The 16,745-nt window shown below is 46.5% G+C and overlaps 1 protein-coding gene across 1 annotated transcript; it reads right to left on the reverse strand.

The window, feature by feature from the left end:
* Positions 1–263: 263 nt before the first annotated feature.
* On the reverse strand, positions 264–2,521 carry LOC100216745 (uncharacterized). The gene is given in 5 exon segments (NM_001143148.1): positions 264–1,353; positions 1,429–1,643; positions 1,741–1,834; positions 1,915–2,151; positions 2,289–2,521. Coding segments are annotated over 5 exon segments (1,452 nt in total). The 5' UTR covers positions 2,404–2,521; the 3' UTR covers positions 264–562.
* Between the last annotated feature and the right edge of the window lie 14,224 nt (positions 2,522–16,745).

Consider the following 16,745-nt stretch of genomic DNA (forward strand, 5'->3'; position numbering starts at 1 on the left):
TCTCTGGTTGATCATTGCAATTTATAAATAACACCTTCTACCACTACATCCCACCACGTCGAAGGGTGTCCTTAGCAAAAATATATCAAACAACTAGAGACGTTAGATCTAAAATGAGTGATGCTGATTTAATATGTGCACCATGTGCACTAAACTTCCATGTTCACCAGATATGTTCTCTTACATTAATTATATTGCTCTGCATTTCAGACAACTGAGTTCTAGAACCTTATTTCCATTCCAATCAGATTGCCATTACACTTGCTAAAGTACGTAATTAAGATCGATGGAGTTACATATACATTTTAAAGTTCAAACCCAAACCATTAACCATATCACTACTGACTTAGTAGGCTACGTACGTACTTGAACAAAACATTGGCTTTTCACAGCACACCATATATCCTCCGATCCTTCCATGGCTGTATCGCTATATATATATGCAGTGAATGCACGTTTCAGACTCATGGTTAATTCGTTCCATCATTCCTGCAGCTAGCTAATGTATAACTAACAGTGTTCCAATCGATCATCGCACACATGCCATGCAGCAGTCCCTTATTTAGGAGACCTTGAACAATGGCTTGTATCCCTTGAGATCCTTGACGAGCCCCTGCACTGAGCCCGCGGCGGCGAGCAGCGAGACGAAGAGGCAAGCGTAGCTGAGCACGTTCATCCACGTCCACGCCGGCGAGAAGCGGCGCGTCTTGGCCTGCGCCATGTACATCTGGATGGGGAAGTAGACGGTGAGCGGCCAGAAGGAGACGGCGCCGATGAGCCCCAGGAAGTCGTTGAAGAATGGGAAGACCGTGGCGACGAGCGCGGTGAGCACGACGTAGGCGGTGCGCCACACGAGGCGGAACGGGCTGGCCGTGAAGGAGGAGCCGGCGACGACGGCGAGCTCGGCGTGGAGGAAGGCGCAGTCGGGCCAGCGGCCCCGCGCCCAGGCCTCCACGAACTGGTAGATGGGCTGGCAGAAGACCTGGTAGGCGCCGACCAGGTGCACGGCGATGCAGACGTTGCCGACGTCGATGAGCCAGAAGGGGTCGTAGAAGCCGAAGCCCGTGAGGAAGTTGCCCGGCGCGTCGCTGCCGAACGCCGCGTAGCCCAGCACGCCGCACAGCATGTAGAACGCGGTGGTGGTGGACACGCCGATGAAGGACGCCTTCTTCATCACCACGTTCTCCGGCGGGCTCGACCGCAGCGTGTCCTGGATCTCGATCAGCACGTTGGAGTAGGTGTAGGCGAAGGCGATGTCCCCCAGCGACTGGAACGTCTTCCAGACCTTCTCGGCCGCGGTGACGTCCACCCCCACGGCGGCACCAGTCAGCGACGTCTTAACGTGCACCCCACCTGCAGTCAATTAAAAGTCTCGACTCAGAATGAGAGATAGAACGTACGTACAGTAGCTGCCATGCATGAGCTTGCCTGCGATCTTTGCGATGGAGAGGCCGAGTCCGATGGAGGAGTAGGCGAGGGACATGACGGCGGCGACGATGGAGAGCCACCAGAGCTTGTGGAAGTTGGGGAGCTGCGACAGCAGGATCTGGATGCCCGCGAAGATGATCATGTTGGTGGTGTTGGACGCCTCGCAGTCGGCGCCGTGGCCCCTGCTGTGGAAGCAGTTGGAACGCTTGATCGCCCTGCACCGGCGCCACCACGTACGTACCAGCAGGTTAACACTCTCGCATGGATCATGGATGCATGGCTGCATTTGCTACGAACTAACACTATCCGTACCCCATGCTGATGGCCGTGGTGATGGTGTAGCCGATGGTGACGCCCACCAGGTTCACGTACTGCGCCAGCGAGCACAGCCGGTACTTGGACTCCCCTGACGAGAATCAAATACATTTGAATGGATTTGAATGTTGAGTCGTCGAGCTTGAGCAGCAGGGACGACGTAGTACGTACCCAGGTATGACCTGACGGCCTGTCCGTAGGTGTAGTTCCGCTTGCCCTGGCCGGGGCCCGGCGGCGCGCGGTAGCAGTCGGCGAGTAGGCTGGAGCAGAACCAGGTGATGGCGGAGAAGGCCAGCAGCACCACGGGGCCGATCACCCACCCCAGCTGCGCGATCGCCCACGCCAGCGACAGCACGCCCGACCCGATCACCGCCGTGATGATGTGCGCGCTCGCCGTCACCAGGGTCCCTGCAGTGTGCGTGCCGTGTCCATCGCCGGATCGTCGGAGCATGCGGCACGTACGTCGGTCATGCACAACTATATAACCATGGACGCAGCAGCGCAAGCACACGCACAGACACACAACAGCTAGCTAGCTAGCTTACCCGTGCGCCTCTCGCGCCCGTCGTCGTCCAGCAGGTCCGACCCGTCGCCGAACCCGGCCTCCGTGAGGTTGAAGGCGGCCACCTTCCCCGCCGCCTGCTGCCTCTCCGACACCATTGCGTGCCGCTGCCGCCCACGGGTTGCGCTCTGCTAGTGCTGGCTGGCAACTGCCGCCTCTACTCGGTGTGTCTGTGTGTGAGATAGAGAGGAACGGGGAGACGGTGGTGGGTGGTGGTGATGGCGAGGGAGGAGGGAGCGTCCGGGGCTCCTTTTGTAGGGAGGAGAGGAGCGTCCGGGGGGTGGGTCCGTGGGCGTGCGGCGCGGTTTGCCTTTCTGCACACGATCGAGCGGTTGGGATTCCATGTGGTCGGCCTCCCTCCTTCCATCCATCCATCCATCACATTGCTTTATTTGTGCCTTTCCGTTTCTTCTCTACTAGTGTCTAGTGTGTTAATCAGGTGTGCATGCATGCCTCTTGGCACGTCCACTCCAAGGGGCTCTGCTTCGATCGATCTATCACACATTGCCATGCATTGAGTACAAGTGCATCTACTAGGTATGGACTGTCTAACTACCTTACGTAGAAGTTGAATATATGGCTATTTCTAAAGCCCGTAAAGAAGATATTTAGTTGTGAGGTTTATACTCTACAACTTATATAGAATTACTTCTCTATACAATGTAATAACTGATGTACTATTTGTCCGACTAAGGATTAGATGCTTTATGAAAGAACAAAGCACATTGACGTGGTATATATCACTTTATTCGAGGGTCACTGCTGAAGATGATACTAAGATATGCAAGATAAGTACCTATGATAATCCTAATGATATGTTGATAGATTCTGTTTCTAGAGCTAAACTTAAGCTATGCTCAAACTTAGTTGGTACTTCCTCCGTTTTCTTTTTAGTTGTCGTTAGATAGTTCAAATTTGCACTATTCAGCGACAATTAAAACGAAACGGAGGGAGTATATGTTACGGTTGAAGTCCTAGAGACTTTTTGCATCGAAGATTATTTATTATTGAAGTCAGTTGATTGATGATATTTTATTTGCTCTAAGATGGAATTTGTCTTATAAGGTGGGAGTTTGCTAATAAAATATACGACGAATTCTAACGTGAGCCTTGTAGGAATTTGTTTCCGTATTGGACTACAGCTAGTCAGTGGCGGACGATAGACAGAAATTCATGTAGGGTCAAACAAAATCATAAGACATTTAGATAAGACTGTAAAACAGATGTAACATTACATATAGAAACTAGTGATCGTATAATAAAAATTAGAATTTGAAACAATAGAAAATTATGAACAAGAAAAAACTACGCGTCGACGTTGTGATGGCTGAACAACATAATCACGCGGACGGGCGAGCGCAGGCAGAAGGGGGATGGGTGGGCGGCGACGGTGTTGGTGTGGCGGGAGAGTAGGTGAGCACAAAACGGGAACTGGGTGCGGCAGCGCGTTGGGGCGAGTGAGCGTATAAGGGCATGTACAGTGTTGTTTAATGTGGGGGCTCTTAAGGTGTTTTAGGGGGTTATTTGCAAAAAAAATCTTAGAGCCGTCTCTCCGTGAAGAGACGCCTCTGGCTCGTAAACCAAGTAACAACAGACACCTCACTTCCCACTGTACGAATTTGTCGTCTGTTCTATCGATCTGATGCTATACAAATACATTTAATTCTGTATTTATTAATAGACTATGTTTATAGACACTCCATTATACAATAGAGTCTCTTAGTTGTCTCCTGTGCTTGAAGAACCGTTTTGGTGTCTCTCCACTGTACATGCTCTAAAGGGGCTAGCGACAAAATCAGGGCAAGCACGGCAAGGGGCTGGCGATGGGGCTGTGTCGATCGGACACACAACGGTAGGTAACAAAATAGAAGTGGAGTTAGGTTGTTTTAGCGGGGATGAAGTTGGATTGTTAGGCGAGACTGTGGTTGTGTGCTACAGTTTTACCCTCATATATTTATTAGTTTTTTTCAATTTATATCATATTCATATATATATATATATATAAGAATAAAAAAATGAGGTGTTGTCCACTCCGTTGCTCCGCTCCTGACTACAGTATGTGCACTCTATATATACATCTTGTAAGTTGTATAAAAAGATAGACGACGACCCGTTGTATTCCCTGCATTTATATGTAAACTCTTGCTGGTTGACGTCCGTGTTTTTTCCCACGTTGCGGAGTCCCGTGTTTGATTAATATTTGCATTATTTGCTAATATCTAGAGTTATAGATAAATTATTTTAAAAAATATCTAGAGCACCAACAAAATGAAACACTCGCATCCATTCTACCCACACTACAAGAAACTGATAAATGTTCGTGGATAAAAGTAAGAACGTGGGTATCGACGTTCTTACTTGAGTTAAGTTCATGAGTTATGTTAAAAACGTGGGTACCGACGTTCTTAAGTTAAGTTTGTCAGCCCTGACTAAAACCGTCAAACTTAACGAGTTAGAAACGTGGGTACCCACGTTCTTAACATAACCCATGAACATAAGTTCGACGACCACGTGTCCCCGTCGAACTTAACCTTAAGAACGTGGTGCCGTCGAACTTATGTGAATAAATTCGACGATCCCCGTCGAACTTCAAAACGCACGTTCTTAATGTTAAGTTCGACGGTACTCACGTTTTTAATGTTAAGTTCGACGAACTTACTTCTCTAAGTTCGTCCAAAAATCACCGACGGCTATATTCGTCGGTAAACCCACGTTCTTACGGTAAGTTCGACGGCTTATTATAATAAGTTCGACGGTTTTTCACCCATATTCTTTAACCAGTTTCCTGTACTGCCATGAGCCTAGACGGATGTAACCTCGGCGAGTTGGTCAGTTTCAACGGCCTATACTGCAGAATGGCAATGACGAAGTGTGGAGGCGGAGAATGTAGACATCCAGGGACAGGGACAGGGACACACGTACGCAGAGGAAGGATCACCACCTTGTTGCTTGTTGGTATATTTAATTTACTAATTCTATCTATTGGGGAAGATTCTAGAGGAGTGAAGTAGGGTATCACACATTCAAACACACCTTTTGAAAAGTTTATTGTGTATATATTCAGTAGAGATGCATTAAATTGTTTCAAAGGATCAGTACCACCACTACGTACATGCTTGTATATATACATGGCACTAAACAATGGTACTCTCTTTTTATGGTCCCGTATTTTCAGAGATTGCTCTAAAAGTCAGCTATATATGTTTATAATTGGATCTGTAGAGACGGGAGATAAAATTCAGACGCCTTTGGAAATGATCCTGTTGTTAGAGACAACTAGTACCTCCTGTTGTCAGCTATATATGTTTCTCGGATTTTAAGTTGAACTATCCGATCAAGAATACCACCAGACCGTACCTAACAGCCCACATTGATAGATGATAAGAAAAAAACTGCACCATTCTAGAACAAACACACAGTTTTTGATTCGACATGCCGGTCTTATCCTGAAAAAAGAGACAAATAACATTTGATTGCACAGAAAGACCCCCCTTTTTGACCAAGGGAACCAGCGGGGAATTCCCCCCCCCCCCCCCCCCCCCCCCCCCCCCCCCCCCCCCCCCCCCCCCCCCCATGTGTAGTGGCGCAAAACAAATGCTGGAGGAATAGGAATACTCGTAGACGAAGGACGACGTCCATCCATGCGTGATGAATGCCAGCAGCAGACATGACTGATGGCTGGAGTTTAAAGAGACGGCGCAATATGCAAGAGCTAATAAATAAAGGTGCATGATCTACTACTACTAGCAGTCATATATATATTCTGATGCGGCGCACTGTTGGTTTGGTTTACACGGTCCAGATTATTAGGCATTTTAGGCTGCATGCTTCCATGGCTAGCTCCACAAAGAAGAGCAGGAAGAAGGGGAAAAAAAAGATACAAAATGCTAGATGTCAACAAGCACGCACGTAGCACTCTGGCAGTACGTAGCAGCAAGTAATATTGCTGTTGCAAGTGCAAGACTACTGCAAGCAGTGATGAGTTGCTAGGAAGCTACGACTACGAGGCCAAATAAACCAACCAAAATTAAGCACTGGCGACACTTGGACGGCCAGGAGATAAGGTTCAGATCTCGCACGATCGAGAGGCAGGCTCACAACGCATGGCCAGATGGTCAATGGAGCGAGGAATATATGCAGAGAGGCAGGCCATGGAGCTAATAATAATCGACACGTACTGTCCCCACATGTCTGCCGGCCTGATGCTTTGCAACATACAAACAATATGACGATTTGACCAACATATACAAAACAAAGGGAGACAGTCGATCGCAGACACACTGGGCGGCTGCAATGGAAAGTTCCGGCCTTTTTGGCTCAATCACCTAACCTACCTATCGTCAGTGTTTCCGAAACAGTTCGTCATATGGTGGTGCGCCCCCACTACTACACTACATGCTAATAAGCTGCTTCCACTGACAGTGATGCAGCGATCAACAACGCGAGTAAAGTCCACCCCATCTACTAAATTTCTAAATCTAACCTCGACGGTAGATTCAGCATCTAGCTAGCTAGCTAGCACACGTACTAGACCTACCGTGTGTTCCGGCCGCCGGCGCCACTGGAAATGGCTGGTGTGTACATGGTTAAATGATGAAGATTCAGTAATTAAGAACCATCCTGACGACGCGGATGATGGCAGAATGATGTCGGATACCGTTTCACTAATAAAACAAGGATGATGCTTGTGTGTTCAGTGTAGCGGACTGAGAAAGAAGTACTAAACCCTACCTGGTCGATCAGATGAAACCCAACACTCCAACAGTGACTCGCTCGATCTCTTTCCCTCCCAAAGATTTCCTCGCTAACCACAAATGAGTGATCCATGTTAACTCAAGCACAGTAGCTAAAATTCAGATGATGCCTGAATTTTAGCTTCCTTTCAGGTGATGGTTGTTACATATGATTTATGTTAAAATTGTAGCTTTTGTTAGAGAACTAGCTAGACGTTTTCAGTTGTAGTTTAGTTCAGAAAAATAAAATACAGATGTTGGTGACAATAGAACGACGCATGTATATATGTCTGAACTTAGCACGATGACTGTAAAAAGCATAGAGAAACATGATTCTATACCAATGAGAAGAAGCACTATACCCAAGGGCAGACATACTGCTAGTCGATGTAGCCGTCCTGCTTAATGCGGGGCACGAATGTAGTTGTGACGTGGACGATATTCATTCTAGAGGTTCGCTCTTCCAAAACTCGTGCGCGCAAGTAACAAAATGCAGTGCTTGAAATAACAGCGGAACAACAACAACAACAACAACAACAAATGTGAACATGAAGCGACCCTTTTCTTAACCATTCAAGGTGGACAGACAAGGCCAACTATATAAACTATGTAATCATCCTATCAACCACCCATATGTTGCTAAATGATAACACAAAACTTGTACAATATAGGATTTTAGAATCATTAAATATTTATATGGACCAACCCCATCAATCCACACCAAATTCTAAATCATGTATTAAACAATCTCAAAGCCAATGTTCTTTATTATACCAGGATTTTGGTGGAGATGTTAAAATAAACATCCACCTAGAACAAGGATTGCATTTGTTCATAACTAAACAATATACCATGTCTTGAATTGATATTTTTGTGTGAAGTGAGTTTCAACTAGTTCTTTTCTTGTACTAGGTTGATAGCTACAAGCATCCACCCAGTTTGAAACATATAAGTCACATTTTGAGGCCTTTCATAAGAATCTAGAGATTACCAACATCTCATAGACAAATTGACGCCTATACAACTCCCATAAGTTTCGGTTTCAATCTCAACAATGTACTTTCTTCGATTATACTGAGAGCACCTAGAGGGGGGGAATAGGTGATCCTGTAAAATTCAACAACTAATAGCCATAAAACTTGGTTAAGTGTTAGAATGATAAAACCAAGTGGCTATATAGTGAGCTCTTGCGAATCACAATAATCACACAGAAAAGCAATCACAAGAGACACGCGAGTTATCCCGTGGTTCGGCAAGTATAACACTTGCCTACCTCCACGTTGTGGCATCCCAATGGACGAGGGTTGCACTCAACCCCTTTCAAGTGATCCAATGATCAACTTGAATACCACGGTGTTCTTCTTCCTTATACTTTCTCCCGCTTGCGAGGAATCTCCACAACTTGGAGTCTCTCACCCTTACAACAAAGATCAAAGTGAAAGCACTAGAGTAAGGGAGGGAAGCAACACACACAGATCCGCAGCAATACGCACACATACAAGCCAAGACTTGAGCTCAAATGAAGCGCAACAGGTTCACCACTAGAACGGAGCTCAAATCACTAACAAAGTCAACCGAGTGCGCGGAGATGGAGTGTGGAAGACTTGGAATGCTCAAAGTATGCTTGGTTGTCTCCTCCATGCGCCTAGGGGTCCCTTTTACAGCCCCAAGGCAGCTAGGAGCCGTTGGAGGCAACTTTGGAAGGCAAATCTTGCCTTCTTTCGGGTGGCGCACCGGACAGTCCGGTGCGCCACCGGACAGTCCATGTAGCTGTCCGGTGCGCGATCTCCTTCCTTTTATAGCGCATCCGACCGTTGCAGATTTGCGGCAGTTGGCACACCGGACACTGTCCGGTGCACACCGGACAGTCCGGTGCCCCCTGTCGACCATTGGCGCGCCCACGCGTCGCGCGCGGATTGCGCGGCCGACCGTTGGCGCAGTCGACCGTTGGCTCACCGGACAGTCCAGTGAATTTTAGCCGTACGCCGTTGAACGATTCCCGAGAGCGACGACTTCGCCGCGGACGACCCACCGAATAGTCCGGTGCACCACCGGACAGTCCGGTGATTTATAGTCGTACGTCGCCGTCAAGTCCCGAGAGTGGCCTGTTCACCGGAGGCTGGTCTAGCGCACCGGACACTGTCCGGTGCACCACCGGACAGTCCGGTGCACCACCGGACAGTCCGGTGCACCACCGGACAGTCCGGTGCACCCAGACCGAGCTGCATTTGGTTGTACACAGCCAACTCTATTCCAAACCAATTTTTCCTATTTCTAACACTTAGACACAATACATTAGTACTCAAATCAATGTACTAAGTCTAGAAACGTACCTTGTAATATGATTTGCACTTCTTCACTCTTTGGCACAGATTAGTACTTAGAGAAAATGTGTTGGACACTTAATCACCAAAACACTTTAGAAATGGCCCAAGGGCTCATTTTCCTTTCAATCTCCCCCTTTTTGGTGATTTATGCCAACACATCAAAAAGCAAACTAAAAGAAGTGCAACATCAATGCAATTGAAAACAAGAATTGTTTTTGATTCAAATTTGACATATTTGGATCATTCTTTGCCACCACGTTTGTTTTGTAAATCAAACTCAATTCCCTATCTCTAAGTCAAACACACTTGTTGAGGCACAAAGAGAGGTATTCCAAGAGAAATTGATCAAAGATCCAAAAACTCCCCCTTTTTCCCATAATCAAACATTCTCCCCACAAGAGACTAACTTTTGACAATAAGAGACAATAAGAGTATTTTGAACAAATCAAAAGCTCTAACTCTACTATTTTCAAAATTTCACAAGTGGTAGCTGATCCATTTGCTTTGGCCTTAATTTCTCTCCCTTTGGCATTAAGCACCAAAACGGGATCATTCTTGGCCCTTTAACCCCATTGCCTCACCAAAATTTGTCAATTTAGAGCAAAAAGGCAATAAGAGCATAGATATGAACTTGGAGTTATTACCGGAGTGCAGTGGAAGTCTTTGCATGGTCCAAGTTCACCTTTCCCTTTCAATCCACTTTTGAGACTAAATCAAGAACTCAAATACAAAGATTAGTCTCAAAGTGTCAAGTTGTAGCATGCCTCCCCCTAAATAAGTGCATCACTTGCATATGGACTTGTGAGGTCCAGGGATCATGTTTACAACTTGAGCACCACAAATGAACAAAAATAGATTGAATGCATAAATGAACATGATCAAAGGCATAAAACACATGTATGTTATAGATCAATCCAAGTTACGCGAATCTAAGACATTTAGCTCACTACGCAACCTGCAAAACCTTTTCTTATCTAAAGGCTCGGTGAAGATATTGGCTAGCTGGTTTTCGGTGTTGATATGGTACACCTCGATATCCCCCTTTTGCTGGTGGTCTCTTAGGAAGTGATGCCGGATGTCTATGTGCTTAGTGCGGCTGTGTTCAACAGGATTATCCGCCATGCGGATTGCACTCTCATTGTCACATAGGAGTGGGACTTTGCTCAGATTGTAGCCAAAGTCCCGGAAGGTTTGCCTTATCCAAAGTAGTTGCGTGCAACACTGTCCTGCGGCAACATACTCGGCCTCAGCGGTGGATAGGGCAACAGAAGTTTGTTTCTTTGAACTCCAAGACACCAGGGACCTTCCTAGGAATTGGCACGTCCCTGATGTACTCTTCCTTGCACCTGGCATAATCGGAGTCTGAATATCCAATCAAGTCAAAGGTAGACCCCTTTGGATACCAGATCCCGAAGCAAGGCGTAGCAACTAAATATCTAAGAATCCGCTTAACGGCCATAAGGTGACATTCCCTTGGGTCGGATTGATATCTAGCACACGTGTAAACGCTAAGCATAATATCCGGTCTACTAGCACATAAGTAAAGCAAGGAACCTATCATAGACCGGTATGCCTTTTGATCAACGGACTTATCTCCTTTGTTGAGGTCGACATGTCCGTCAGTTCCCATTGGTGTCTTTGCGGGCTTGGCATCCTTCATCCCAAACCGCTTGAGCAAGTCTTGCGTGTACTTCGTTTGGGAGATGAAGGTGTCGTCCTTGAGTTGCTTCACTTGGAACCCAAGGAAGTAGTTCAACTCGCCCATCATCGACATCTCAAATTTCTGTGTCATCACCCTGCTAAACTCCTCACAAGACTTTTAGTTAGTAGAACCAAATATTATATCATCGACATAAATTTGGCACACAAATAAGTCACCATCACAAGTCTTAGTGACAAGAGTTGGATCGGCTTTCCCAACCTTGAAAGCGTTAGCAATTAGAAAATCTCTAAGGCATTCATACCATGCTCTTGGGGCTTGCTTAAGTCAATAGAGCGCCTTAGAGAGCTTACACACGTGGTCGGGGTACCGTTCATCCTCAAAGTCAGGGGGTTGCTCTACGTACACCTCCTCCTTGATTGGCCCGTTGACACTACAGGAAACGCCTAAATTTTCGTGGGCCAAAAACCCACGAAAATAAGCTTAAACCGACGAAAATAGCCTATTTTTGTCGGCATGCCGCCGAAAATATGTTGGACGAAAATAGGCTAACTATTTCGTCGGTACCGACGAAAATGACCTATTTTTGTCGGCTTCCCCAAGGCCGACGAAAATAAGTCGCTCGAATGGGTATTTGCGTCAGCCTCGGTGGCCGACGAAAATAGGAGCTTTATTTTCGTCGGCCCTGGTGGCCCACGAAAATAGCTGGCGGCCTGCATGTATTTTCGTCGGCCTTCGAACAGGCCGACGAAAATTCAGGATACCCCCCCAAAACAGATTTTTCTGCACCTTTTAATTCACAGCAAAATACATATAATCCACAATCACATATACAGATTTCACAAGCAATACAGATTTCACAAAACACATTCACAAGCAATACCATAATTGTTTCAAACATAGTCCATACAATATAGTCCATAGTCCATACATAGTTTCAATACCATAATCACATCCATATAAGTCTATGCATAGTCCATACATAGTCCATAAACAAACTCACTACTCACTCCTGCGGGCTGTGGGAGTTTTGGCCACTCCCTCCTCCGCCACCAGGAAGGTGGCCACTCCCTCCAGCACCCTCCGATCCCTGAGCATGTGACACTGAACCCTGCAATTCATCAATCATTCAAATAAGCCTGTGTTTTGCTATCCCTATACCTATACATTGCTATGTTTGGTCACTATTTGCATAAAACTAAACATGGAACGTCACCTGTGATCCATTGTGATGAGGAGGTTGTGCATGCATCCACGGGTAGTGTTGTGCTGGCCACCCCTGAGGTGGTGGCACCCACCCCGTCGGTGGCGGTGCCATCCACGCTTGAAATGGCTGAGAGCCCGCAGGTGGCTGGGAGACCTATGGCACCCATCTCGGGACTGGCTGCGATCCTTGGGGTGGTGGAGGCGTCCAAGTGCCTGGAGGTGCCTGCGTCCACCCAACACCGGTCCACAGTGGCTGCGACGCTGGAGCTTGTCCTGGCCACTGTCCCCATCCTTGTGCCTGCGAGCCATTTTTGATAATAAAAAAAGAGTTGCTATGGAATTGAAGTGTTCAGATAGTGTTACCTGGGGAGGGCAAAAAGCGGGCAAGTTCATATCAGGGCCGAGTCAAGTAGTCATTTCCTGCAAATGGATGAAACATTAGAATCGCAACATTATACTTTGAATTCAATGACACGTGATGAGATAGACGAATTACTTGAAAATAAGAAGCCATATACTGTGTCAGCTGTCCAACCTGCTCCTGCGCTGCTCGAGCCTGCTCCTGTGCTGCTCGAGTCTCCTCCTCCAGCTGAGCCTCTCGAGCAGACCTAGAGGAGCGAGAACTCCCTGCCGAAGACGATGCCTTCCCTTGACCTATTGTCCTGTTATACTCCACAACGCCGGTGCCAAAGGCAAACCTGCATGATACACATAGTTGAGCCATTAAGTGGACACATTCTTGTTAATGAAATTGTCGAATCAAACACAAACACCTCACCTGCCATGCTTTCTACCCCCACCACTGTGGTACAACGCCGAGGCATCTAAGTCCGAATGCATCCAGTCAAAGTCAGGCCCATGGCGTTGAGTCATTTCCTCCCCATATGCATTCTGCAAAGAAAGTTAGAGTTGGAGTTAGACACAAAACATGCAATTTAATTCGTAAATACAAACTTGTTTACCATTTTCTCCCTTGCCGCCTCGCTGCATAGCACATCAGGGTTCGCCGGATCAGGGCCACGGTGACCACGGACGTAAACCTCCATAAAACTTGGAGCAACTCCACTTTCAGCTTCCTGCATGAAAAAGAAGAGTTAAACCATATAATTTTCATAGATGTAACATACAAGTTTGATTTATATACTTACCATGCGGCGTGCGGTACCAAGGTGTCCATCGGCGCCGTACCTGTGCCCCGGTCCTTCAGTGCCATGGTTGGCACGGTGCTTCTGGGACTCTGCAATCCACTCAGGCGACACCCATCTCTTAGCCAACCACCTCCAGGCTTCCATGTCCTTCGCAAGCCAATCCACAACGCTCTCCAGGTACTGCTCCTCTGTGAGGTAGATCTCATTGGCCCCTTTTGATTTGCTCATGTTCTGCCCCTTTATCTTCTTGTAGTAGTAGTTGACGGCCGCGATGCAAGCATTGTACATGGCATCCTTGATGACCTTATCAGTGCACTTCCGAAAGTGCCTCTTCACACGTGCCCACTGAGCCTGATCCTCCTCGATCTCATTCGGCAATTGGAACCTCTCCTACATATCAACGGAGAAGTTAAGTTAAAGTAGGATTAGGAGAAGCAATAATTCAGTGAATTGCTTATACACGAAAGTAAACTTACCCAGAACTCGTCCCACACAGCCACCTGACAAGTCCTTCATTTTTGTTCCGAAGTTCCCCCTCCGCTACTGCTTTCCCCTAGCTCCTCTGGCTGGACATAGTCCTTCAGACCCCAGTCGGCCCACTGCATAGCCGCGAACCTCTCACCATTGAGCTCCACCATGCCAGGGTAGTAGAAGCGACAGAGGCTACCCAACACCGCGTTCACCTTGGAACGTCTGCCTGTACCGTCCCAAGTCAAGTCTTCCCATGACCTACAAACATTAATAAAACAAGTAAACCAGTGCAAGCACGTTCACATTAAAAAATTAACACAACAGAAATAAGCCCCACCATTCTCCATGTGGCCGGATGAGCCTCCTCTCGGCAGGTCTCAGACCAAGCGCATTGCTCTTCTTATACCTAAGTATACAAGTAAATTCAATATGATGAAATGATTAAAAACTAATATGCATAAGTAAGTTGAATCAACATTAATTAATAATACCTGAAGGACGTAGAACCATCCGACGCGTCGCCCGCGCCGCCTGCCCCCATAGGGTCAACCTCCTCATCCTGCACATGAGCCTCCTGCTCACCCTCCTCCTCACCCTGCACATGAGCATCCTATTGAGGAGCCTCCTGCTCACCCTCCTCACCCTGCACTTCGTCTAGACAGTCGAGAAGCTGCTGCTGCCTCTGTCGTCTCTGTGAGGTGCCCTGAAAAAGCCCACTGCCCGAGCTATCCTCGCTGGCCGCGCTGCCCCCACTCCTCCTCGATCTTCTATGCTTGAACATGTTCAACTGTGGATAAATTAATGTCAAACCACAGTATATGAAATAAATAATATGAAAATTAATAATGTGAAAATTGCAATACATAGCTTAATTGATTAACTAAAAGAAACATACTAATCAAAAGTCATCCGCATCCGATGATGCTTCTTCGGCTCGTTGTTTATTCATACGCTCTTGATTTCGTTGGATCCTTACTGATCTTCTAACGACGACAGGTCATTTGCGCTTTGAGCTAGGTTCTTCAATTAAGTCGCTCAAATTGTTATAGAGATTTTCAAGGCCTTCTCCATTGGTCACATGGAATCGGTGAGCTATGTCTTGATTCGACGCCGCTTCTGGTTGAAAAACAGCATCATCGTTGTCCCTGCTCGTACTCACGTAGTCAGCACTCTCTGGAGCGACGACTTGTGGGTTGACTTTGATTGCAACCCACCAAGCCCTAAGGCTTGGGTGAGGATATGGCAGGTAGTACACCTGTTTTGCCTGATTTGCAAGGACAACATCGCTCATACTGCTCGGAATCCTAGAGCTATGCTTCACCTTGACATTACCATACTTGTTGACACGAGTCCCACTATGAGCATCAAACCAGTCGCACTCGAAAAACACGACTTTAAGTTCCTTGGGGCCATCGAAAATCAACTCTACAATGTTTGAAGAACACTGTAATAGTCCACTACTTTGTCATCGTCAATATATGAACTTGCCAACACACCACTATTGGTGGTGGCTGCCAATGGTCGACTCTTCTCCAATTTTGCGGTTCGGAAGCGATATCCATTTACATCATAGCGAGTATAGTTCCTGATGGACACAGAGGTATGTGCCATTTGCTGCAAGTCCGGGTGCACAGAGTTTTTGGAAACCTATACAATGAGAGATTAAGTATATGCATTACGAAGATTAAGTATGGACAATGAGAGGACGACAATTACTAACATAATTACGAAACCACCGCACGAAGTTTGGGCCACCTTTCAACCCATCACGTCGAAGATTTTCTAATTGGATGGTCGTAGGTTTACTAGTAGATTTCCAACATTCTTCATCAAACATGCTAGACATATTAGAAACATGGAGATTACACACTATAGAAATTATGAGATGAGAAAATGGACTTAACTATGAGGAAAACTTACTCGAACGCCTCCTATGTGCTGTCAATATTGCTATACATATATAGCATTAGCGTGTTCAAATCTGATGCTTCAATGTGACGTACACTCCCTTTTCCAACTGCTTTACCCGGATTTGCAAAAATTTGAAGGGTGCTTTGGGGTGATTCATTTTCGACATGAAGTCGCACTGAAGGCGCAAACACATTGTTGGCTCGAGCGAAATACCTGGTTGAGAATTGAGATATCTCCTTAAGGGCAAAAGCCTCCGCAATACACCCTTCGACTCTAGCCTTGTTGCGAACAGACGCCCTGAGCTTTTTGAACGCCCTTTCTATAGGATACATCCACCTGAATTGCACTGGTCCCCCTACCAAAGCTTCCCAAGCCAAATACACAATTAGATGTTGCATCACATTGAAGAATCCTAGAGGGAAAACCTTTTCAAATTTACAAATAAGAATTGGAATTTCTTTCTCAAATTTCTGCATCAACCTCTTCGATACCGTCTTTGCGCATACTTCCCTATAGAAGTAACTCAGCTCTGCAAATATGCTCCAAAGCTCATCCTTAAAATAGCCTCGAAACATCACGGGCATCAGCCTCTCCATAATAATATGGTAGTCATGGCTTTTCAAACCGATCAATTTATCGGTCTTCAGATTGACTGCCCGTTTCAGATTTGCCGCATATCAATCTGGAAATTTCAGATTCTTCAACCACTTAAATATTTCTTTCCTTTCATCCGACTTGAGGCAGTAATCAGCTCGCGACCTACTCTCATGCCCTTTATCGCTTACTTTCAACTCGAGCATCGGCCTCTTACAAATTTCAGCCAAGTCTTTTCTTGCCTTCATATTATCTTTCGTTTTATCAGTCACATTGAAACATGTGCTTATGATGCTTTCAGCAACGTTACGCTCTTGGTGCATCAAGTCTATGTTGTGCGGCATGATCAAGGCTTTTGCATACGGAAGCTCCCATATTGATGAAATATTG

Source organism: Zea mays, chromosome 7 (genome assembly GCF_902167145.1).
Source record: "Zea mays cultivar B73 chromosome 7, Zm-B73-REFERENCE-NAM-5.0, whole genome shotgun sequence".
Taxonomy (NCBI): domain Eukaryota; kingdom Viridiplantae; phylum Streptophyta; class Magnoliopsida; order Poales; family Poaceae; genus Zea; species Zea mays.